Below are 22,189 nucleotides of genomic sequence, written 5' to 3'. Positions count from 1 at the left end.
AGGATTTTTTTTTTCAGTTTCCTGGAGAGGTAGGGGAAAGGCATTATAATCTTGTGTAACTTTGTGTCCTCATGCTGAAGGTTTCATTTTGAAATTGTTTTAAAATGTATTTACTTTCTTTAAATTAGAACATATTTGCAATACTTAGTGAATGCACTCATCGTGGAGAGTTGGTACGTACATATATGCTGTTGTGTCTGAGTCCTTTTTTTTTGGCAGAACCGTAGATTGAACTCAGGCCCTTGTGCTTGCCAGGCAAGTGCTTATTCTACTGAGCTATCTACCTGGCCCCTGTGTCTTAGTCCTTTTAACCTCCTTTTCCCTCCTCTCTTCTTTCTCCATCCATTCTCTTGTTTCTCTTCCATCTGCAGAAGACCTATGTTCTAATTTTATGTTACCCATGTGCCCTTTTTCTCTCTAAATTACTTGTACTTTGGATTTTTCGTATAAAAGAAAGTATGCATACTTTCTGACTTAAGAGAGAGTCTACTTTGAAAAAAAATTCTGTCTACTGGTGAAAAAACCAGATCTTCTGTTGTTGGATGAAACACTCTGTTGCTATCATTTAAGTTCATTTCTTCGATGGTACAGTTAAGCTCTGGTATTTCTTTAATTTTTTGCTGGGTTGGCCTAATTGTGAGAGTGAGGTGTTGAAGTCCTCTGTTGTGATTGTATTGATTTCTATCAGCCTTTTAATATTCAGGTTTTGTTTTAGAAGTTGGGTACACCAACATTCACTGCATACTTATATCTTTATGTTGAATTATTCCCTTTACCAGTTTGTAATGATTATCTTTGTCTCTTCTGACTAATTTGAACTTGGAGTCCGACGTTGCTATAAATAAGACAGCTGCTCTTGCTTGCTTTTGGGCTCTGGTGGCACGAGGCATCTTTTCCCACCCTTTTGTCTTTATCCGTGAGCTTCCTTTTAGATGAGGTTCATCTCCTGTCGGCAGTCTGTTGTTAACCTACTTGTGAGAGTGGGTTGTCGAAAATTTCTATGTACTGTTGAGAAAACTGTGTCTTCAGTTGTTGCAAAATGCTAAGAAAGCATTTTGCTTTTTAATTCAGTTTTCCAGCCTGTGTTTTTTGACTAGGGAGTTAAAACTACTGACATTGAGGGTTATTGTAAGGTATTTACAGAATCCGCTCATTGCATTGTTTGTTCAGCGCGCTTTGTTCTTTTTTCCTCTGTCATTTAACTTGCTCTTCCAGTCAGATGTATACTTTCCTCTGGGTTCTTTGATGCAGATGACCAAATTTTCTAGGATTTCCTGGGCAATTTTCTGCAGTGCTGGTATGGTGGTCTTATATATCTTTGGAATTTTTTTTGTTATTGTAAGTCTTTGCTTCTCTGTCAATTTTGAAGGCTAATTTCGCAGAACATAGAAGCCTGCATTAATAGTTGTTTTCTTTTGGGGCTTGAAAAACTTTGCTCCAAGCTCTTTTGGTCTTTAAATTTCATGCTGAGAAGTCTGCTGTAATTCTGATAGGCTTGCTTTTATAAGTAATTTGCTACTTTTCTCTAACAGATTTTAATATTCTCTTTTTGTTGTATTTCTTGAATTCTGATTATGATGTGTCACAAGTAGATTCTTTTCTGACATGGTTGGCATTCTGTATGCTTCCTGTATTTGAACATTCTTCTTCCCTAAATTTGGAAGGTTTTCTGTTATGATTTCAGTGAATAAAAGTTTTAGGCCTTTGGAGTCACTTTGTGATTTTCCCTTTGTTCCTGTAATTCTGATGGTAGCTTTTTGAGGCATGTAGCAGCTATTAGGTCCCGCTTGTGTGGTGTTTGGTCACTTGCAGGCTGTCACTGAATTCATGATCTACTGCGTCCACCTTGTCTTCGGTTTCTGGCATGCTGTCTTCATATTAGTCAAATCTGCAGGTCATGCTTTCTACTGAATTTTTGTATCTTGTATTTTTGCTTTCTTTCTTTTCATAATTTTTCTAATCTTCACTGAACTGGTGATTCACATCTTATGTGGTCTTGTTTTTTTTATTGTTCATTTCTTTTTTAAGCTTGTTGAGTATTTTATTTGTAAAATCCTTTCTTTTTAATAAAATCTTCCTTATATTCACTAAAAATCTTATGAAATTGCTTATGTGTATCTTTTTTTGAAATCTTTGGCCATTTGATTTTTAATTCCTTGCCTGTAATTTCTTTTACTTCAGTGTCTAAGAGATCAGCTCTTGAGGGACTAGGGCTTTTTGATGAACATTGTTGCCTTTCTTTTTCTTATTTGCTGTCTTTGTGCTTAGGTTGAGGATCAATTAGAGAAACTGTGTCTCTTGTGTAGATTTCCGTGGTTAGAATCTGTCTCCCTGTGATGTTGTGTTTGATTATGTTTTGGTTTTATACCTCTATTCAGCCTCAGCATAATATTTGGGGGTCTTCTTACTGTCCAAACTTGGTCTGGAGGCTTCAATCCCAGTTCCACATAAAAAGGAAAAAGTGAACCACAGTAATATTAATGACACAAACACAGATCAGATATTAGAATACAGTGAAAGCCAGTTACAGTACCAGCCATGCCACCACTGGCATGGCTATTGCAAGGAAATCAGTCATAATAATAGAGTCGGAGATAAACTAGATGCTGATATACTATTAGAACCAATAAAAGCTGCAACTATACCATCTTTGTCAGTAGAAAAGACATACAATAAATAGTAAATGCAACAACTATACCATCATTAACAATATAGAAGAGTTTAGCAGTAACAATGGTTAGCAACTAAATATCTAAAAGAGTTAATAAACTTAATTGTAATAATAAAAGTGGAGGTGATGTGAAAGAGAAAATGAAAAGTGAAATTTGAAGAAGAAAAGATAGAAGAGGAAAATCAAAGAATCCAATTAAGAATAAAAGAAAATTAATAGAATTAAATAAGAGAAAAAATAAGAAAAATGAAGAGAATAAAACAGAAAGCAAAAGAAAGGAAAAAAAAAAGGAAAGAAAAAAAAAACCCTCCCCAAACAAATAGAAAAAATAGTTCTCTCTGGCCGAGTGGTTTCTTTCCAGGGCCTGTAGTGCTGGACTTTGCCAGGAGTGGGGGAAGGATAGTGAGCCACTAGTAGGTCCCTACTATTTTATTTCCACACCCACATGTGTTGGTGTGTGGGTGCTGAGTCCTGCCCTACCTTTCATACTAGGAACGGATTTGATTTCTGCCCTGCGGCGGTGTTCATTCCAGTGGCTGTCGGTGTCTGTGCCTCTGTGTGCCCCAAGTCACTGCTCTCTCTGCCCAGTTTCATGGACTACGTATGGGCTTGTGAGGTGCTGCTCTTGCTGCAAAGGCCCCTCTGTCCAAACACCCTGAGCTGTGGCCATCATTTGTCTTGTCAGCGGCAGTCTAGTTGCTATGACACAGTTCCTGACACCCACCACTTAGAAGAGGAAAGGTTTATTTTGGACCACAATTTGAAGAGATTTCAGTCCACAGGGTACTGGCTCCATGTCAGGGCCAGATGATAGAAGGGATGGCAGAGGGAGAGCTGTTCACAGCATGACAGATGGGAAGCAGAGTGATCAAGGTGGAGGGAGATAGATACCCTCAGGCCCCCAGTCAGGCTTCACTAGTACAGACGAAAGACTGGGCGGAGGAAATTCTCTCCTCTACTCACTTGGGCTTGGGCAGCATCCCAGGACCAGCCCTCCTTCCATTGTTCCATGTAATTTAATCAGAGTGGCCTCTGGAACCCACAAACCTCTTGTGTAGCAGAAACCCCCACCCTACAGCCGGTATACTTCAGTTTGTTAGTTGCCCAGGTAATAGTTCCTGTTTTAGATTTGATTGTTGCTGTCTCTTAGATATGACTGGTCACCCTGATGCACATTGTGTAAACCAGTCCCCAACCTGCAAGCCATTCTGCCTCTGTGCTTCCTGCTTGCTCGTCTCATGCAAGACCTAAAGCACCAGAGATCAGGGCCTGATGTTCTAAGGTATTTTGGGAATAATCGCCATCAGGGCCCACTGTTGTAAATAAATCTACCTCCAAATTCCGGGTGTTTTGCTTGCCATTGCAGTTGGAAGTCCCTAACTCGGATGACACAGCGCTCTGTTTAATCATTCTTGTCAGTCTTGCCCAGAGACTCAGTGAGAGGCACCTGGGTGGGGTGCGCCTCCCGAGAAACTTGAAAGCCTGATTTTAGCCAAGTGCTTTTGCTTTCCCTGTCACCCCACCACTACTTTTATGTTTGTGCCACATTTGTTGTTTCTGCTGGCATGGATCTGCTCTGAGCATGTTTTCCTGTCATCCTCAATCAACGTAGTTGCTTTTCTGTCAACGTTGGATATATGCTTGCAGTTCTTTGCTCACTGTGCACAAGAGCCTGGAATCTCTCTGTTGGATCCAGTCTATGGTAGCATCACCTCCCAACATCACATTTTACTTTAACCTCAGTGGACAGATCCATGGAAAAGAATCAGGCCTTCATGATCCAATTATCTCCCCCACCGTGAGCCCTTGAGGCTTTTGGGGGGACGTCTGGTTACAAGCCATAGCACCGTTGGAGTGGAGGCATAGGGACTCAGTTGGCAGATGGAGAAAGCAAGGAGACCATTGAGCTCTAAGCTGGATGTAGTTGATTGTGTGTGTGTGTGTGTGTGTGTGTGTGTATGTGTGTGTGTTTGTGTGTGTGTCAGTCTGTTGGACTTAATATTAGCACTTTCAGATCAAGCCCACTTTGAAAGCCACATGAGACCAGAAGGACTCCTCATCAGTGAGGGTGGGACCACTGTGTCCTACCTGGCCTGAGATATCTGCTGCTTAAACTTCTCAGGGGACAATGGCTAGTCTACCCCTTCTCTTTATCTGCCTCCTGTGGTCATCTGCCTTCCTGTCACTGTGCTAGGGTGGCCCCAGAAGCACTGAGGTATAGTCGTTCTTTGACTTTTGATTCCCAAAATAGCTGTCTTAAAGTAACTGCTTCTCTAATGGCTCCTGATCACCACTCTGAAATATGGTGGCACTGCAGTGGATTTTTTTCTGCAGCTCTAGCCTGCCACATGGAGGGAGCCACTTTCAGAGTAAAATTCCACACTGTATTTGTAGTTGCCGGTACCTGTGGGCTTTTCTTTGGGCTTTCTCCGTTGGTAGATACACTCCTTTTTTAATGAATGAGCTGTGGCCCTGTGATTAGTTTGTTAAATGAGTTGGTCACTAAGTGAGGAATTATGTATACAGCAGTACATACATTACAATATTCAGAACAAATGGTCAAAAAAACCCTCCAACTTGATGACTTTGTTTTTATTTGCAAAACTTTTACATGTAGTGTAACAGAACATAAAACTAATTGTACTGTGCAGTATAATTGGCAAAAATCACACTACTGTATAAACAAGGTATAGTATACAAAAAAGATATTGCAACTATCAACAAGATGTACAAAATTGTACATCCCCCCCAAAGAAAGGACGGGTCATAAATCTGAGCATTGGCTATGGATCATTAATCACGTGGGTTGTTAAAATAAGAACATCCGTGTTTTGTTTTTCTTTAGGCTGCCAGCCCTTTCCCAGGTACTGGGATCAGCTCTTAACTGAAACCTAGAGACAAAAATGGTGCAGAATTAAAAAAATAGAAAAGCTGGTTGCTGCATAATAATTAAAGATCTACTTCACTGGGATGTAACAATAATTTTAAACTTTATGTCCCTAACAGCATAGCATTATAATATTTAAAGCAAAACAGCAAATCTACTAGGAGCATTGTTATTATTATCTTACTATTTGAGTGCTGCATCTTTAGTGCATTACTCTCAGTAAGTTTTGGAACATGCAAACACAAGTCGGTGGAGTAGAGGCGGTTGAGCAGCACATTTAGCAAGCATTCGAGTAATACCGTATGGGAACAACTGTGGGATACATACCCATTTCAGCACTTACAGAATGTTAATAAAATTGGTAACAGGTTAGATCACAAATATAAATTCTACAGTTTTAAACATTTGATGTCAAACACATTCTTTGGTAACAGTCCAATTGTAAGATAGAAGTAGGTAAAACTAAAAAACCTCTGCGTCATTCAGTGTTCGGAATCAAAGCTCTAGCTATTTTAAGCAGAAGAGGACTGAGCCCTGGGAATTGCTTGATTATGAAACTGTTGGAAGAGACAGAGAATTTAACTTATTTGGGGCTTCTGGAGCTGATACCCAGGGCAGTATCCCAGAGGGCAGACGCTTGGCATCTGTTCTGCCCAGGCTCCAGGCTGGGAACCTAGATGGCAGTGGATGAGTAGCTGGGACCCTGTGGTGGCACTGGAAACTAGGTTAAAGAACAGACTACCGGGCTGTAATCCAGATGTTTCAGTGCATTCAGGCTGCTGTAATAAAGATCATTAGACTGGAGAGTTGGTAAGCAACAGAAAGTTACTTCTCACAGTCCTGGAGGCAGTGTTTTCCAGCATCCAAGAGACAGTAGACAGTGTCTGTTGATGGCTTCACCCTTCTAGTCTGCGCCTTCTGTCAGGGTCCTCATGGGATGGAGGGGGTGAATAGACTCCTACAGTCCTCTTTCCTTAGTTCTGTCCTCATCCCCCAATCATCTTGCAGAAGTCCCGAGTCTCAATATAAGAATTCTGGGAGTGAGGCGTGGACACTCCATGGCACCAATGATTGGGAAGCAGTGATCAGATATGAGAACTCTGAGTTCATGTGACCATCATTGAAGCTAACTCTCGGGGGTGAGGGGTGGGTAGAGAAGAAAGGAGATACATGAATGCTGCTGAAGAGGCAAACGAACACACCATAACTGCATGTCCTTGCTTGGTAGCAGAAAGATGCTGTTTAATTCTGTCATACCTTTTAGGTTGCATGAAGGGGCATATGTGATGGAACAACCTCAGTCACCTTCAGAACTGTAGCTGCAAGAGAGCCCAGTAAAGGAGATGCTTGACATTCCAGGCTCTGAAATATTTCTTCAGTATATAGAGAGGTTTAGCATGGATAATAAATGCTAATTTAGCAACTCTATTCCCATTCATAGGTCAAAGAAAACTTCCTAATATAAAAATTTAGCTGGGTATGGTGACACATACCTCTGATTCCAGAACTTGGAAGGCTGAGGAAGGAGGATTGCTAAATACAAAGCCATCCTGGGCTACATAGTGAGTTCTAGGCTATCCTGAACTATATAATGAGACCAAATGTCTCAGAAAAAAAGAAAAAGAAATTAAAAATTGACCATTAGAGCACTAAATGTTGAAACTAGTGAAGTGCAACTTAACACTCAGAAATTGATAACAAATGTTTATTTTAGAAAAAAAAGGTCAATACCAGTGAGCTAAGATTACAACTTCAAAAATTTAGGAATTTTCATATCATACCTGTAGTAGTTGATCGATTGTTTCAACTTGAGAGATTTAGAATCATAGCTAAATTGGCTCAGCAATTCTACACGCTACGGTGTAGGGGACCCACCTAGGGTGGTGCATCACTTAAAGGATGTAAAAGGGAAATGAGGAAGGACAGAGGTTTTCATTCTTCGAAGGAGCTCCAGTCTTCACCACCAGCTTGGACGTCATCTCCTGGATTCTAGTGACTCTTCAGCTTCGACCTTGGATGCTTCAGCCTTCTGGAGTAGACCCATCAGCCTCCTGATATGGATTTGCATGAACACTGAAGTGCGCTTCAGACCTTAGACTGAGTCTTTCAGTCCCCAGTGTGCAGACCCCTCTACACGCTTCCTCTTCTGACTCTGTGGCTGACCATTGTAAGCCAATCTTGTAATTTCTTATACATTTGTACATCTTGTATTATATCTGTTCCTCTCATAAAACCCTGACTGATACAATATCCAAAGAAAAATAGCAGTTTAGAAATACTAAGAGCACCATTACTTATATAGGAAATAAAGATAAAATAAAAACAAGTAGTCTCAGTTCCTGGGTGGCTGTAAACAGGAGAATCACTCTGAGTCTGATCTAGTAGTGAGACCTGAACACCCTTCCCTTAAATACAAAAAAGAAAGAAAGAAAAGCAAAAGTGAGAATTCATTTATAGAAAAAAACGCAATAAAAAACTTTAGAAAATTATCCCATAGAAAAGGAGAAAACATATAAATAATCAGGATGAAGAGGAAAATAGAAATACAGGTGCTGAGCCAGGCCTGGAGGTGCAGCTTGTAGTGTCAGCATTCTGGGAGGCAGAGGCAGGAGGATCAGAACTTTGATCCCAGCCCGAGTAACTTAGCAAGACCTATTTCAACAAAACAAAGCGAAACCAAAGGGCTAGAGAGTGTATCTCAGTGTGAAGGCCCTGGGTTCAATCCTTGGTACCACAAACAAATAACAAAACAAAAACAACAGCAAAAACTGCTCAAAACTAAAGAAAACTATAGGCTGTGATGATATCATTGTAAAGAAAATTATGGATAGCTTTTACCAATACATTTGAAGGCATAGATTAATTTATCACATCTTTAGAAAATATAACTCACTTATATTGATTCAAAAATAAATATAAAAATGAATACTCTTACAACCTTAAGTAAATTAGGTCAGTTTTTAGTGCCATACTTTAAAGGAAACACCAAAATTCAGAGGTTTTATAGGCAGCTTCGACTTTTACAGAACAGATAACTCTGACCCCAAGCAGACTTTTTCAGGGAACTTATTTCAAGAGCTGAGTATTTATTTATTTATTTATTCAATTTTATTTATTTATTTTTTTTTGTGGTGGAACCAGGGATTGAACTCAGGCTCTTGGGCTTGCCAAGGAAGCACTTATTCCACTAAGCCATCTCCCCGGCCCCCACGAGAGAGCTGAGTATTTAATAGAGCTCCCTCTATTTTTAAAAATGCTGGCAACTTTTAAACCACTTTTGTCGGTGCAGGTTAGACACAGTATGTCTGTGGGCTGGGCTCGGCCCACGGTCTGCCAATCCGGAACCCCTGATCTAAGCTTCGCAAAGGAGCGCAGGTTCTATCCACAGAGCAGTCAAACCCAGAAACTCAGGTCAGCATTAGCCCAGCTGGCGGGTGGGACCCTGGGGCTGACGGCTTTCCTGGAGGTGCATGGTTGGCTGTGGTGACCCTCATCGGGCTGACCGTGCACACAGCTTGCTGCAGCTGGGGTACCCCCTGGACTCTTGCACCTTTCCAATAGGTAATATTCTCTTCTTTTTTTTTTAAAAAATATTTATTTTCCAGCTATACTGAAGTATAATTGACAATTATAATTATGCATATTTAAGGCATCCAACATGATTTGATAAATATACACATGTAAAATGATCACAATCAAGCTAATTACCACATTGGATTCCACATAAAATTAATACCTACAGTATGCATATTTATGGGGTACCACATGTGGTTTTGATACATTATTGTGCAATGTTCGAATCAGGAAAGACATGACTATCTCCTTTAGCAATTATTATTACTTCTTTATGGTGAAAATAGTCAAAATTCTTTTATTCTAGGTTGAAAAAAAATGAACAGTACACTACATCATCTGTGCCGTAACAGTTCCCTGGGTCAGCTATCCCAGGCCCTCCCCGTCCCCTGCTCCCCCCAGCCTATTTTAGATTCCATGTGAGTGAATTCACGGAGGTAGCTGTCTTTCTATGTCTACTTATTTCACTAAAATGATGCCCTCTGGTCCCATCCATATTGTTGTAAATGATATGATTTCATTCTTTTTTATGGGTGGACAGCATTCCACTGCGCAAAGGCGCTGCGTGTTCTTCATCTGTTTATCAGCTGGTGGACACTGGGCCCGTTTCCCTTGCTTGGCTATTGAGAACAGTGCTGCAGTGAACGTGAGGATGCAGATTCCTTTTCAATATCGTGTTTTCTTTGCACATATACTCAGCAGGGGATTTCTGGGTCATATGGGATTATGTCTTGTATCTGGAAGTCCCGTCAAACCATTACGTACTCATAGGTGGGATTTTGGGGGAAGTGACTAGATAATGGGTGTGCAGTAAGTGGATTTGTCCCTTAATTGGGTTAAAGTACTTCTGGGTATGGATGGATGGGTTTACTGCAGATCCACCCTGGGGGTGAGTGGCACTGACCAATAGGCTTACAGCCTGGATGGAACAAAAAAGGGAGCAAAAGAAGTCTCCTGCTTGCTGCCTCCTGTCTACCCTGCCGTGGACTCTTTCTCCTGCCTCACCTTTCTGCCGTGCCGCCCTGCCTTGGGACTAGCTGTCTATGGATTGAAACCTTTACAAACTGAGCTAAGAAAAACCTTTTCTCCTTTAACTTCTGGGTGTGTCAGTCAGGATTTTACTGAAGAAACAGATATAACAAGATGTACAAATATAGAAGAAACTACAAGATCACCATACACAGAGTTGGATGAGGAAGAGCGCAGAGACGTCTGCATGTTGGAGACTGAAGGTTTCAGTCCGAGACGTGGAGCTCATTGCAGCGTCCCGTGCAGGTCTGCTTCAGGAGGTCGGTGCATATGCAAGGAAAGGCTGACGAGTTTACGGCAGAAGCGCAGCAGTCTGACTGCTTGATGTTTAAGCCACATGTGCAGACTGGAGCTCCTCGGAAGGACAGAGGCCGTGTGTCCATCCTCATTTCTCCTTTGTACCCCCCAGGCAGTGAGCTGCCCTTCGGTGGGTCTCCACACTCTAAGACGTAGAATTGCTGGGTTGGTTTGGTTAAGCTTCTCTCAAGTAGACTTCTCACGCTGACAGAATCAGTCAGCTGTTACATGGCCAGGAGGATTTTGTCCCAGCAACAAGAAAAGTATCTAACACAAGTGGTTATTCTGTCTTTAATTTTTCAGGAGAACGTACTGTTTTGTACAATGGCTGCACTAGTTTGTATTCCTGCCAGCTCTGCAAATGTTCTCTTTTCTCCACATCTTCACCAGCACTTGTCATTTATCTTTTCAACAGTAGCCATTCTAAGTGAAGGGAGGTGCCATTTGTATGTCTTCTTTTGAAAAATGTCTCCTTAGATCTATTGTCTACTTTTAAGTTGGATTACTTGAGGTTTTCGCTATTACGATGGCACGGAATTCATTCCATGATTATGGTTGCAGTGTGACCAGAATCATACAAAATATTAGGTTGATGAACTGAATACTGGTATAGCTGAATTTTTTACATGTTCTAGTTATTAACTCTTTCTCAAACATAGTTTGCAAACATCTCTCATTTTCTAGGTTGTCTCTTCACTGTTTTTTCTTTTGCGCTATAGCTTTTTTTAGTTTAATAAAATCTCATAAGCCTATTTTACTTTCATTTCCCGTGCTTTTCAGTGCAGCTTTCTGAATGCATCCCTTCTGTGTTTAATCTGATCCAATAATAAGCAATAATTTTTTACTCCTTCTAGATGCTCCGATTTAGGAGAAAAGCATTGTGATATGTAGGCCCCATTTAGGGCCGAGACTCGTCCACAGCCTCCAGGTCGTGTGTTAGTTTTTATTAGGCGAGGTAACAGAGCGCAGTGATTCATAGCATTATGATTTATTTCCAAATTGTCTCCCCCAAAGCCTCATGCAGTCACGGGGCGTGCTTCTAGAGTTTATGATTAATTTATGCCCCAGTGCCTGGATTATAGGTGTGAGTGCTGCCCTGGCCCTGAGTGGATAGCCTGAGTGCAAAATCAGGAGGGGAGAGAGGCTTGCTCTCTGCCACTGTTCCTCCCTTTTTGTTCTTGCTGTTTTGCACCATCATGAACTGTCCCCTCTGCCATGTGCCACTCTGTCTTGGAGCCAGCTGACTATGGGCTGAAGCCTCCATGAACTGGAGCTAAATAAACCTTTCCTTCCTTAATTGTGGGTGTCAGGTATTTTGTCCCAGCAATGAGAGCAAAGTAACTGAGACACACCGTCTGTGCTGTGGAGCCACAGTGCCCCAGTTCGAATCTTGCTTCTGCCACTTCATGGCTCTGTCATACCTTCTTTTTCTCAGTGGCACAGTGGGAATAAGACAGACAATCCCTGTTCTACGGGCATTCATATTCCACTTGTGGTAAACAGAGAATTGTACAAAACAGACCCAGCATACCTTCGATAGCAGATCCCATTTCCCCACCCTTGAGTCTGGGCGTGGCCAGGGGGCTGATGTGTTGGTGCTGCAGCTCGGAGTCCGGGCCTCTAGGGTGCTTGTGTGTTGCTTTTCTTTTTTTCATCTATTTATTTGGTACGGGGTCTTACTACACAGCTCAGACTCATAGTGATCTTCCTGTTTCAGCCTCCCCAGAGCTGGGATTATAGGTATGTGCCATCATGCCTGGGCTCAGGGGCGGGGCCAGCATGGCATGCAGGACCAGGGATAGAACCCTGGTCCCTGCACTTGCCAAGCAGGCACTCAGTCCCCTGAGCTGTCTCACTGGCCTGCTTCTGTGTTTCTTGTGTTGCTTTGCACCTTGGCTGTTGCCACTCAGTTCAGCCTAAGGTGACTCAATCCCTTGGTGCCTGCCGATGGGCGAGTGAGCTCGCTAAGCCCAGCAGAGTGGCTCAGCCAACCCGAGCCCTGTCAGCCAGCTCCTCAGCTGACTGGCAGAGGGCTGAGAACTAACAAATGGCTGTTGTTTCGGGCCATTGAGTGCTGGGTGAGCCACACAAGCAGCTGATAATTATCAAGGTCGCTGTGTGCACACCCATGTAGTCCTTGAGACAGTCTGGAGGTCAGGACAAGGCATATTTATTTAATGGAAATTTCATGAACGGAGATTGGACATAGTGCAATGAAAATATGAATAAAACCTTAGTGTGCAAAATTCGAAATAAAGCAAATTTCTCTATATAGTCCCTCCCCCACGAAAGTCTCTGAAGAGTCACAGAAGTCAGGGTTACAGGACTGGTTGTACTCAGGTTGACTGGTGGAGGTCATCAAAAACTGTGTGTACTTGACCGCTGTGTTTGACCAAAAAATGACCCGGATTACTTTCAGTCATTGCGTTTGCGGAATGTGGCGTCCTTGCTGAGTCCTTCACACAAAAAGCGGCGGCGCCCCGCTCATCCACTCGCAGAAGAGGCACGGGAGGGGTGGCTCGGCGGGCTCGCACGGGTGGTAGCGGGGCCGGAAGTGGCCCCGCCATCTGCCGCGGCGCGAAGAGCGTCCGGGCGCGAAGGCCCGGATGCTTTTCTTCAGCCCAGCACACTTCTCAGGAAGATAAAATTGCAGCCCAGGGTTCAGGTCGTCTTCTTCAGGCTGAGCGGAGCAGCCTGGGTACAGGGAGTCCTCCCGCTCTCGGTACTGATTCTTGACTTGATAGTGTTGGGAGAACTTGATTTGTGTATTCCCGAGCGCCTTGATATTCCCAACTCAGCACATCTAGGATGCCGCTATTCTCTGATCTCTGTGTTTATGCCCGGTGTTTCCTACTTTATATCTGTTTTCTTTGCTGTTTTGGATTACATTTTTCTTGTCTTTTTTACTACCTAGCGCTGTCTTCCTCAGCTCTTCCAGGGATGGTGAACCTTTTAGAGCTTCCAGCCACCCAACCGCCCACTGTGGCATGTGCACCAGAAGGGGCAGCACCCCGCCTGTGAGCTCTTGCTACTGCGGCTCCCCGTCCTGCTCAGACTTACACAGGGCTCTGCGGTCAATTCCTGGCTGCTTGTCTCCCTCTAGTGGCCGCCGCATTTACCGCTTCCCCTAGTGACAGGTTTCACCCTAGGCAGGCTGGAAGCCGTTACAGGCCCAACATGTCAACGCCTGTGTTCAAAGGACTGCATTTCGTCTCTGAATGATTCCAGCTTCCTTTGTTATATTAAGTTATGTGTTTGAAGGTTGTGTTGACGCTTCAGTAAACTATTTGAGACAAATTAAGGAAACTTATTGTTGAGGTCCCTGGGAAAGATCTCCTCTTAACATGTCGATGTCCAGCTGAGCCTTATTCTAAGAGATACCTTCCCTCTCAGTATTAATGAGAAACCAGCGAGTAACTCATCAACAAACATTGACTGAGAGCCTAGCGGGCAGCAGCTACACTTTTATATGCTAGGACCTAGATAGGTAGAAGAAATAGCCCTCACACCACCTAAAACTGTGCTATTGTCAGCTTTGACAACCCCACAGCCCTACTTACCTGCCTTTGGGAAGAGGAAGAGCCTCGTTGCCTGTCTGCCTTTGTCTGTCTCTCTGTCTGCCTTTGTCTGTCTCTCTGTCTGTCTCTGTCTGTCTCTGTCTCTCTGTCTCTCCCTGTTGTTTGGTTTTTGTAAGACAGGCTTCTGCTCACTGTGTAGCCCCGGCTGGCTGGCCTGGAACTTGCAGTGATCTTCCTGCCTCGGCTTCCCAAGAGCTGGGCTTACAGGCATGCACACCATGCCTGGCTTCTGTTGCCCCTGCTAGCCCCAAAGAGTCCCACTGCTTTCTAAAGCCCTGACTTTGCTAACTGTCGTATGATCACAGAGTTCATAGGCAGTGTGTTCACTAGCGTGAGGTTTATGGTAACCAGATTTACCATAATGAATGAACAATGAGAAAATTCAGTTTTGGACAGCAATATAAAAAAAAAATGTGTCACTGTTTTGAGGTTAAAGGTTGTGTGAATCATTGGAGGTTAAGTAGAATTGAACCTGGGCAGTTCATGGCCAGGACCTGGCTTTACGGCCTGGCTCGAGAGGCCCTGCTTCACTCAGCTCAGATCTTACATCTGGTATTTTTCAGACTGGCCCTTGCCTTGGTATCCTCAAGGCCTTTGTGTGAATAGTAACTTTTAAGCTTCTGCAATGTTCCTTGCCAGTGAATTTTGGAACAGGCAGCTTCTGACTTCAACTAGAATTGCAGCCAAGGCTGAGCCAAGGCTGTACAGTGTGTAGTTATCTGTTTTCACACAGATCATACAGGGCCACTGCTGACAGGTGGTGAACAAATCAGAGCATCTGGAGAAATCTACCTAGGGAGCAAGGCCCAGGTGAAAGTCACTGCAGCATGGGGCTGAGCATTAGGTGCTGTCTGCTCCCACCCTAGGTCCCGGGCTTCTGGGGAGAATGACCAAAATGCCAGTGGCCTGGCCTCCCTGCTGATGCACATCCTCCAGGCATCTGATGACCCTGTGGGACCGGAAGTGTCCTCAGCTGATGCTGGTGGGAGGCCACTTCCTACTGCCCAGCACTGAGTACTTACGCAGAACTCTGTGAGGCTGCTCTGGCCTTTCCTCCCTTTCCTTCCTCCTTCAGGCCCCTCCTGAGGCTAATAGAGTGGGCAGGGGAGAGCGGTGCTGGGCCTGATCATCTGAGCGATACAGTTCCCTTAGGCTACATAGTGCATATGGTGGAAGTTCTCACTCACGCGTCGGCCTTGGCTGGTTCTGGAGGGGTTTGGAGGGATCCCAAGAGCAGGGCTGAAGGTCTCACAAGCTGGGCTTGGGCTGGGTCTGGAGGGGTCCAGTGGCCGCAGGGGAGTGTGGAAACTCTCCCACACACTCGCCAGGCCTGGGCTTGGGCTGGCTCTCCTACATAGTGGATGATTTGGCTCAATTACTAACATTTTAAGCTCTGTAATTGTTCTAGTTGCTATAAGGCAGTGTTGTAAACAGGAACCCCCACTTTGTAAAGGAAAACCAAACATCCTTCTGACAGTGACTGGGAAATCTGCTGTCCTTGAGGGCTAGTAGCGGGCTAGTAGCTGCCTGTCAGGGTGCTCAGAGGGATGTCAGGGTTGGGAGGGCAGTAGGCCAACTGCAGAGCCAGCAGTGCAAGGAAAAGGTGAGGGTCTAGAGCCACAGGACTGAGGAAGGGAGCTCTGCAGTGGCAATTCTTGGGGTGATGACGGTGTCCCCTGGAGTCCTGTTAGAAATGCGCATTCTGGGCCCTCACTTCAGAACAACATGGGTAGAACTTGGGGTGGGGTGAAATCCCAGGGGCTGCAGAGGATCCAAATTTGATAGCTCCTGATCCAGAGGAAAGTGGAACGTGGTGGTTCATGAGAGCATGTTCTGTTAAAAAGACAGTAATAACAAACGTTCTTTAAAAATTGTGCAAGGCGTGATAAAACATATTTTAAAAATTTATTGTAGTAGAAGACGTATTGCCAGGAACACCCCTCAAAGTTCTCCGCCTCACTTCCAACACGCTTACTCCCATTGTTCAGGCCACTTTCTGAAGCAGCCCCGAGCACCTCTCTTGGGAGTGTCAGTCTACTGTCATGGCCACCTTGATGTCCCCAGTTGGTTACAGACGCTTCCCTTCTGTGGTCCTTGTGATTTTGGGGGAGAGCCAAAGTCAGAGAGTGAGGTGGCTGAGGATGCAGTGATGTCTTCAGGAGCCTGCTTGCCTGGGGTGGCACTCGGCAGCAGTGTGCACTGCGTGCCTCCCACACACACCTGGGAAGAGGACTTCGAGACCCACTTCAGAAGGTGGCAGGAGGGATGGCATGGCGTGTTGGCGTGAGGCGGCACACTGAGGAGGGTTGCGAGAATATGTCTTTTACTGTAATATATATATATGTATATATATATATATTTATTTATTTATTTATATATATGTATTTTTTTCCCCGCTTGGAGTTGTGTTTATTAAATGAAGACATCAATGACTTCTAGGTGCACAGGATAAAAATACAGATTTGGTAGAGTTAGTTAACTTAGAAATACTATAGTACCAACAAAACTGAACAAAGATATAAACTTATAATTACTTGTACTATATGAAGATGATCAGGCTAATGCACTGATAAATCAGGCTTTTTACGGATAAAACATCATAAAAGCACGCCATTAAATTGTCCCAGGCAATAAATCTATCTATCTTTTTTTTCTTTGTATTTTAGGGAAGGGTCCACAGGGTGTTCAGGGTCTCACTACTAGATCAGACTCAGTGATCTGCCTGTTTACAGCCTCCCAAGAGCTGGGATTACAGGCGCACACCACCACACCCAGTCTCAGTTGCCTTCTCAGTACACCCCGGGGGCAGGACTGGCACAGTGTAATATATTTTTAAAAATTAAAAGCTCATATTTTTAATCACTCTGGTATTTTTTGTTGTTGTTGTTGTTTTTTGGGTTTTTTTTTGCAGAACCAGGGTTTGAACTCAGACCCTTGCGCTTGCCAGGGAAGCGCTTATTCCACTGAACCATCTCCCCGGCCAACTCCGGTATGTTTTTGATAGTAAATACACAGCTGAAATATTTATAAAGTATACCACACATCTTGCTTTTTCCCTCCTGGCTCAAGTGTGTGGGACACTATGATATAACCACTATGAATGGGTACTGAAGCGGGGGAAGAAGAGAAATTTTTTTTGTCTCTGTATCATCTACAGTAGAGTTTAGTATTCATGATATGTTGTCTTTTTGCCATTATTATGAAAGCAATTATCAAATATTTGCATATAGTTTTTTCATGTAATTGTCATTGCAAACAAAAAAAATGAAAATTTGAGTAGAAATTTATTTTATTGTTTGCCGTGCACTGAGTTAAATTTACTTTTAACTTTCCATTTCCCTTCTGTGTTCGTGGTGGAGTGTTAATAGCATGTCTGAACTAATTGCGGTCTTGATGGCCTGTTTCTATTCCCTGTCATTTTTGGCAGTAAAACTCTTGCGTTTGGCATCCTTTCACACTGCCACAACCACGCTAAGTTAGCTGAGAAGAATCTCAGAATAACTAGGCAGAAGAACTCCAAAAATATCATCAAGGATCGCGCAGGAGACGAAGCATGCAGCTTCGCTTATGTGTCCGTTCCGGGGAAAGCGTGTTCTGATGACGCCCCCCCCCACCATGGTACTGCTGGTGGCGGCTGCCTTCGCTGTGCATTAATGTACCAGGAAAGGCCTCTGGGGGCTGCAAATGACATGACAGGACCCCTCCTTGACCTGAGTTTTATCAAAGACAGAAAGCATTACTACTCATAGGTGAAAAGACCAGGAGGAATTACTTCAGGCCTGGCTGGCTCCAAGGGCTCAAAGCATGTCACACGAGGCAGTTTCGGACATGGCTCCCGATGACGTTTGCCTCCTGCTGCTCACATCTGCGTGACTTTCTTCCCTTGGGCATAGTTGGACCTAGACATTTGCTTTTGACAGAATACAGCAACAATGAAGGAATAGCATTCTAAGCTTAGGTTGCAGATGGGCCTTGCTTGCCTGTGCTCACGTCTCTCAGGAACCCTCCTCTGGGATCAAGCTGTGGGGTTGGGAGTGGCCCTGTGGGGAGGCCCCGGTGACACAGGACTCTGGCCAAAGTAAGACTCCACCTGGCCTGACAGTGGACATGTGAGCAAGCCCAGTGGGATCCTCTGGAGCTCTGTGGCTACGGCTTGGAGATGCTGTGGTCCTCATCCCCTGGCCTGCAGCCGTGTGAGAGGCCCTGTGTGTCCCTGACCCAGGCATGCATTACTCTAAGCTTGTTTGGGGGCAGTTCTTTACATGGCACCAGCTATCAAGGACTGATGTCACCCTCACAGATATTCCTCTACCCACTCAGTGCCTTCCTCTATGCCCTTGTTGCCTGACAGGCTCTCCTCAGGAGGGACAGAGAGGCAGGCAATGACTCGAGGCCCAAGGCCCAGCTCCCTCAGCATCATGATGCTGTCATTGGGAAGACATGAAGAAAAGTTCCTGGCATTGAGTCTTGTGAAGTGGACTTGAGTCTCCTGCTGGAACATTAGCTTTAGTATTTCTTGTGTGACTCCCTCTGGTGGTTTGGGAATCTGTGAGAAACTGTATCTGGAGAATTCAAGGGCAGCCCTGAAGGCTCCTCACTATAGCCTTGTTAAGTTCCATCTTGAGCCAAAAATCAGTGTGGCCAAAAACCAGGAGAGGGTACATAGTGCCCTCTCCTCACAGCCGAGAGAGAGTCCCCACTGTCCACCTCCCAGCACAGCCCCGATGACCTGAAGATCGCAACCAGGCCCCGTGTCTTCAAGGGTCAGCCACTCCCATTAGTGATGTTCTGGGGCCAAGTGTTTAGTGTGCAGGAGTGCGTGTGTGTGTGTGTGTGTGTGTGTGTGTCTCATGTGATGTCAGTGGAGCTCTGCTGGAATCCAGGCTGTGGGGCAGGGATGGAACAGCTGCCTTAGATGAGGGAGTGTGTGTGTGGGGGGGCAAAGGTCTTGAGAGAGTGCCATCATCCATTTATTTTTATTATTATTTAATGACTACGAGTAGTGATTATGTCTTGGTTATTTTTCTCTTGTTGCTGAAACAAAATACCTGACACTCAAAACTAGGGAAGGAAAGGTTTATGTAGCTCACAGTTTGTGGAGGTTTCAGTCCACACTCAGCTGGCTCCAAGGCAGAGTGGTACGTGGCAGAGCGCAGCAGTTCATGGTGGCAGAAAACAGCAAAACAAAAGCAAAAAAGGGAGAGTAGTGGCAGAGAGCAAGCCTGTTTCCCTCTCTTCTGTTGCATTCAGGCTGTCTGCCCCAGGGCGGGGGTAGCGCTCACACCCATAATGCCAGCACTGGATCGAGAATTAATCAGAGACTCTAGAAGCTGCGCCATGACTACATGAGACTTTGGGGTGGGGGCATCTAGACACAAACCACAACACATCAGGCAGCTACTAAAGCATTCATAGTTTTGATTTTTATTTTCTTTCTTCATGATCAAGTTTATTTTTATTGGCCTCCCAGGCCTGGCAGTTGGGACCACATTGGCATGGAGGGCTGACTGGTCTACAGCAGAGCTCCCTTCCATGGTGCTCGAAGCTGGATGTTTCCTGGCTGGCCTTTCTCTGGCCCACCTCCGCTGGGAGTGGCAGAATGTCATAGGGCTGTAGATTTGGAGAACCGGGCAGAGTCCTGGCTTGGGTATTTATGAACCGTGCTGCCTTGGCCTCTCTGCACCACAGACTCTTATTACATAAAATGGGAACCTTAGGGTCTGCATTGTAAAGGTTTCATAATGATTAAATAGCACAAAACTCAGGCTATTATATGTACAATTATATGTAGACATATTTTTATTTTCCTAGATTATCAATATAAATGTTTTAGTGTCCTTCTGTAAATGTAGAAACCAAATCCCAACACGGCACTTCAGATAGTGATGGGGTGAGTCAGCTCACCCTCTCTGACCTCTTCTACTCACGCAGCTTAATGTGAAATTGATCTCTTTTGGGGGGGCTGGAGAGGGGTGGGTGCAGCCTCACCACACTGTTGACTCACTCGGATCTGATAATAACAAAATCTTTCCCTGTTCTTCAGTACAGGAGCTGCTGATAGACCTCTGCTCCTATCACGCACTTGTCCTACTGCATTTGGTACCTAAATGCTTGGCTTCCCACTCATGCCTGCGGCTCTGTTTTGCTTTCGCAGACACGGTTATTTTCTCTGCCTGGTCTTTCTGAATCTTTTCATTTATCCAACAGATCGGCTGGATGCGCACTAGGTTGAGGAATGTGCCCGCAAGCTGAGCAGGCCCTGCATCCCTGGGTCATGCAGGACGCTGGAGGAGCCCAGCCCAGGGACTGACCTAGGGACCAGAAGAGACCTGTTTGGCTGCCATTGGCTGATCCAGCAATCTGTACTCTCTATTTAACAAGCGCAGGGTGATTTTGATTGTTTCCAGTGTTCAACCTGTGCAGCCTTGCGTTCTCCACTAGCAGGCCGTAAAGCCTTTCTGAGTGCTGTGTTGAAACTCATAGCTTGTATCTGATCTACATTGTTGTAAGTAGAAAGAAATGGAAGTCATTTCTGTGTCATCTGTGTCATCTGTGTCTCTTAGTTGAGCAGAAGTCCAAGGCAGGCATTTTTATTACTTGTGAATGATACTTTTGCTGACGGTATTGGCTTCTTGCACACCACAGTTCCAACAATTGCTGACTAAGAAAAGCTCTTAACGGTAGGAAGTCCCCAACTTCTGAACAAGTTCTGCTCTGGGAGGATGGTCATGAAGTGGATTCACTCATAAGCGGGCAAAGTGAGTCTTATGCAGTGTACCTGTGAGAGTTCACGACTTGGATGCTCGTAAGTCAGGGATTTACTGTACTATATTCTAAGAAATGCTGCATACATGAAGACATATGCGTGACTTTACAGAAGTGGAGAGCATATTTATAATTATTTGATACAGTTTTGTGTGATTTGATTTTGATTTTCTTTCCCTTAGTAGATTGATTACATCCGTTGCTCTCAACTCTCCTATTCAAAGAAGCCCGCTTTCCTTCCCAAGGTGTCTGTGTTAGCGACCTACTATGTGCCCATCCATCACTTAGGTATCACACAGTAATGAGCACATACTTGTAGGAGTGACATTCAAAATATATAGCATCCGGGATATGTGGCGATAGCCAGTTAGGCTGAACACTGCTGACACATCCGCTGTGAGCTTACCAGTGTAGATGGGTTGAAAGCCAGCCCTGTACACATACAGACACACACATACAAATACTCTGTAGAGGAGTCTTTTTTTTTCTTTCAAAATGCAACAATATGAAATCCCAGCCATTTCCCTTCCAGGTATCCTCCTGAGAGTTAAAGACACCATACTACAGTGACACACACATACCTGTGTTTATAGCAGCACAATTCACAATAGCTGGATCTTGGAGGCAGGGTATGTGTCTGTCCTCATGGACAGATGAAGAAAATAGGGCACTTGCATACAAAGGAATGGCACTCCTCCATAAAGAAAACCTTCAAGTCATCTGTAAGAAAAGCCTTGAGACCATACTGTTAAGTAGAATAAATTGGACCCATAAGCTTAAATCGCACATAGTTCCTTGTATTTAAGAAACCCAAAAATATAAATAAAGAGCAAAATAAAAGATAGAGCATAGGAAACAGGGAGACAGAGCATTCCCAAATGGGAAGAAATTAAGAGATGGGGGAGGAGAGGGACGGGATGTCAAAGGAATCGAGAGGACTTGGTGCTATGTGGATGCGCCGACCCTGGGCAATGCCATGTAAAGCTTATGTACTGCCAACATGGACTAATAAAAAGTAACCACATTGTGACTATTGTTGAGTTATTATTGTGTTTTTGCATGGTTGTGTTATTCTTATTGTATTTTACCCCAAAATACTTCATCCCTTAAATTCCAGCTGGGATAGGCGCTCCTGTGTTTTCTGTAATTGCTGTACACGGCCACGTGGCTGGGTTGCGTGTAGTGATGTGTATTTCACAGCGCCCTCTTAGCACCGCCCTCAATGCCAGGGTCTCTGTTACTGTGAACAGTACCGTAAGCACCGGTATAGTGTCAGTATGCATGCGGCTCGGACTCCGGGCCACTGAGTCCGGGTGTGGAGCAGGAGGACTGACGGACTGACGAGATTCAGACGTCCATGAAAACTGACATGTCCACAAGATTCTGAGA

At 44.4% G+C, this 22,189-nt stretch overlaps 1 protein-coding gene across 2 annotated transcripts in view; it reads left to right on the top strand.

The window, feature by feature from the left end:
* Window positions 1–21,800, top strand: part of LOC111817737 (tigger transposable element-derived protein 1-like) — a 57,961-nt gene extending 36,161 nt beyond the window's left edge. For both annotated transcript variants that reach the window (XM_023719520.1, XM_023719519.1), the window contains one exon: window positions 20,243–21,800. In XM_023719520.1, the coding sequence (XP_023575288.1) occupies window positions 20,243–20,262 (20 nt within the window). In that variant the 3' untranslated portion in view covers window positions 20,263–21,800. The remainder of the gene's footprint in view (window positions 1–20,242) is intronic.
* The last annotated feature ends 389 nt before the right edge of the window (window positions 21,801–22,189 follow it).

The sequence above is a fragment of the Octodon degus genome, unplaced genomic scaffold (genome assembly GCF_000260255.1).
Source record: "Octodon degus isolate 3935 unplaced genomic scaffold, OctDeg1.0 scaffold00068, whole genome shotgun sequence".
Classification (NCBI taxonomy): Eukaryota; Metazoa; Chordata; class Mammalia; order Rodentia; family Octodontidae; genus Octodon; species Octodon degus.
The sequence above is the reverse complement of the archived record's forward strand: the minus strand, read 5'-3'. Positions and strand labels throughout refer to the sequence as shown.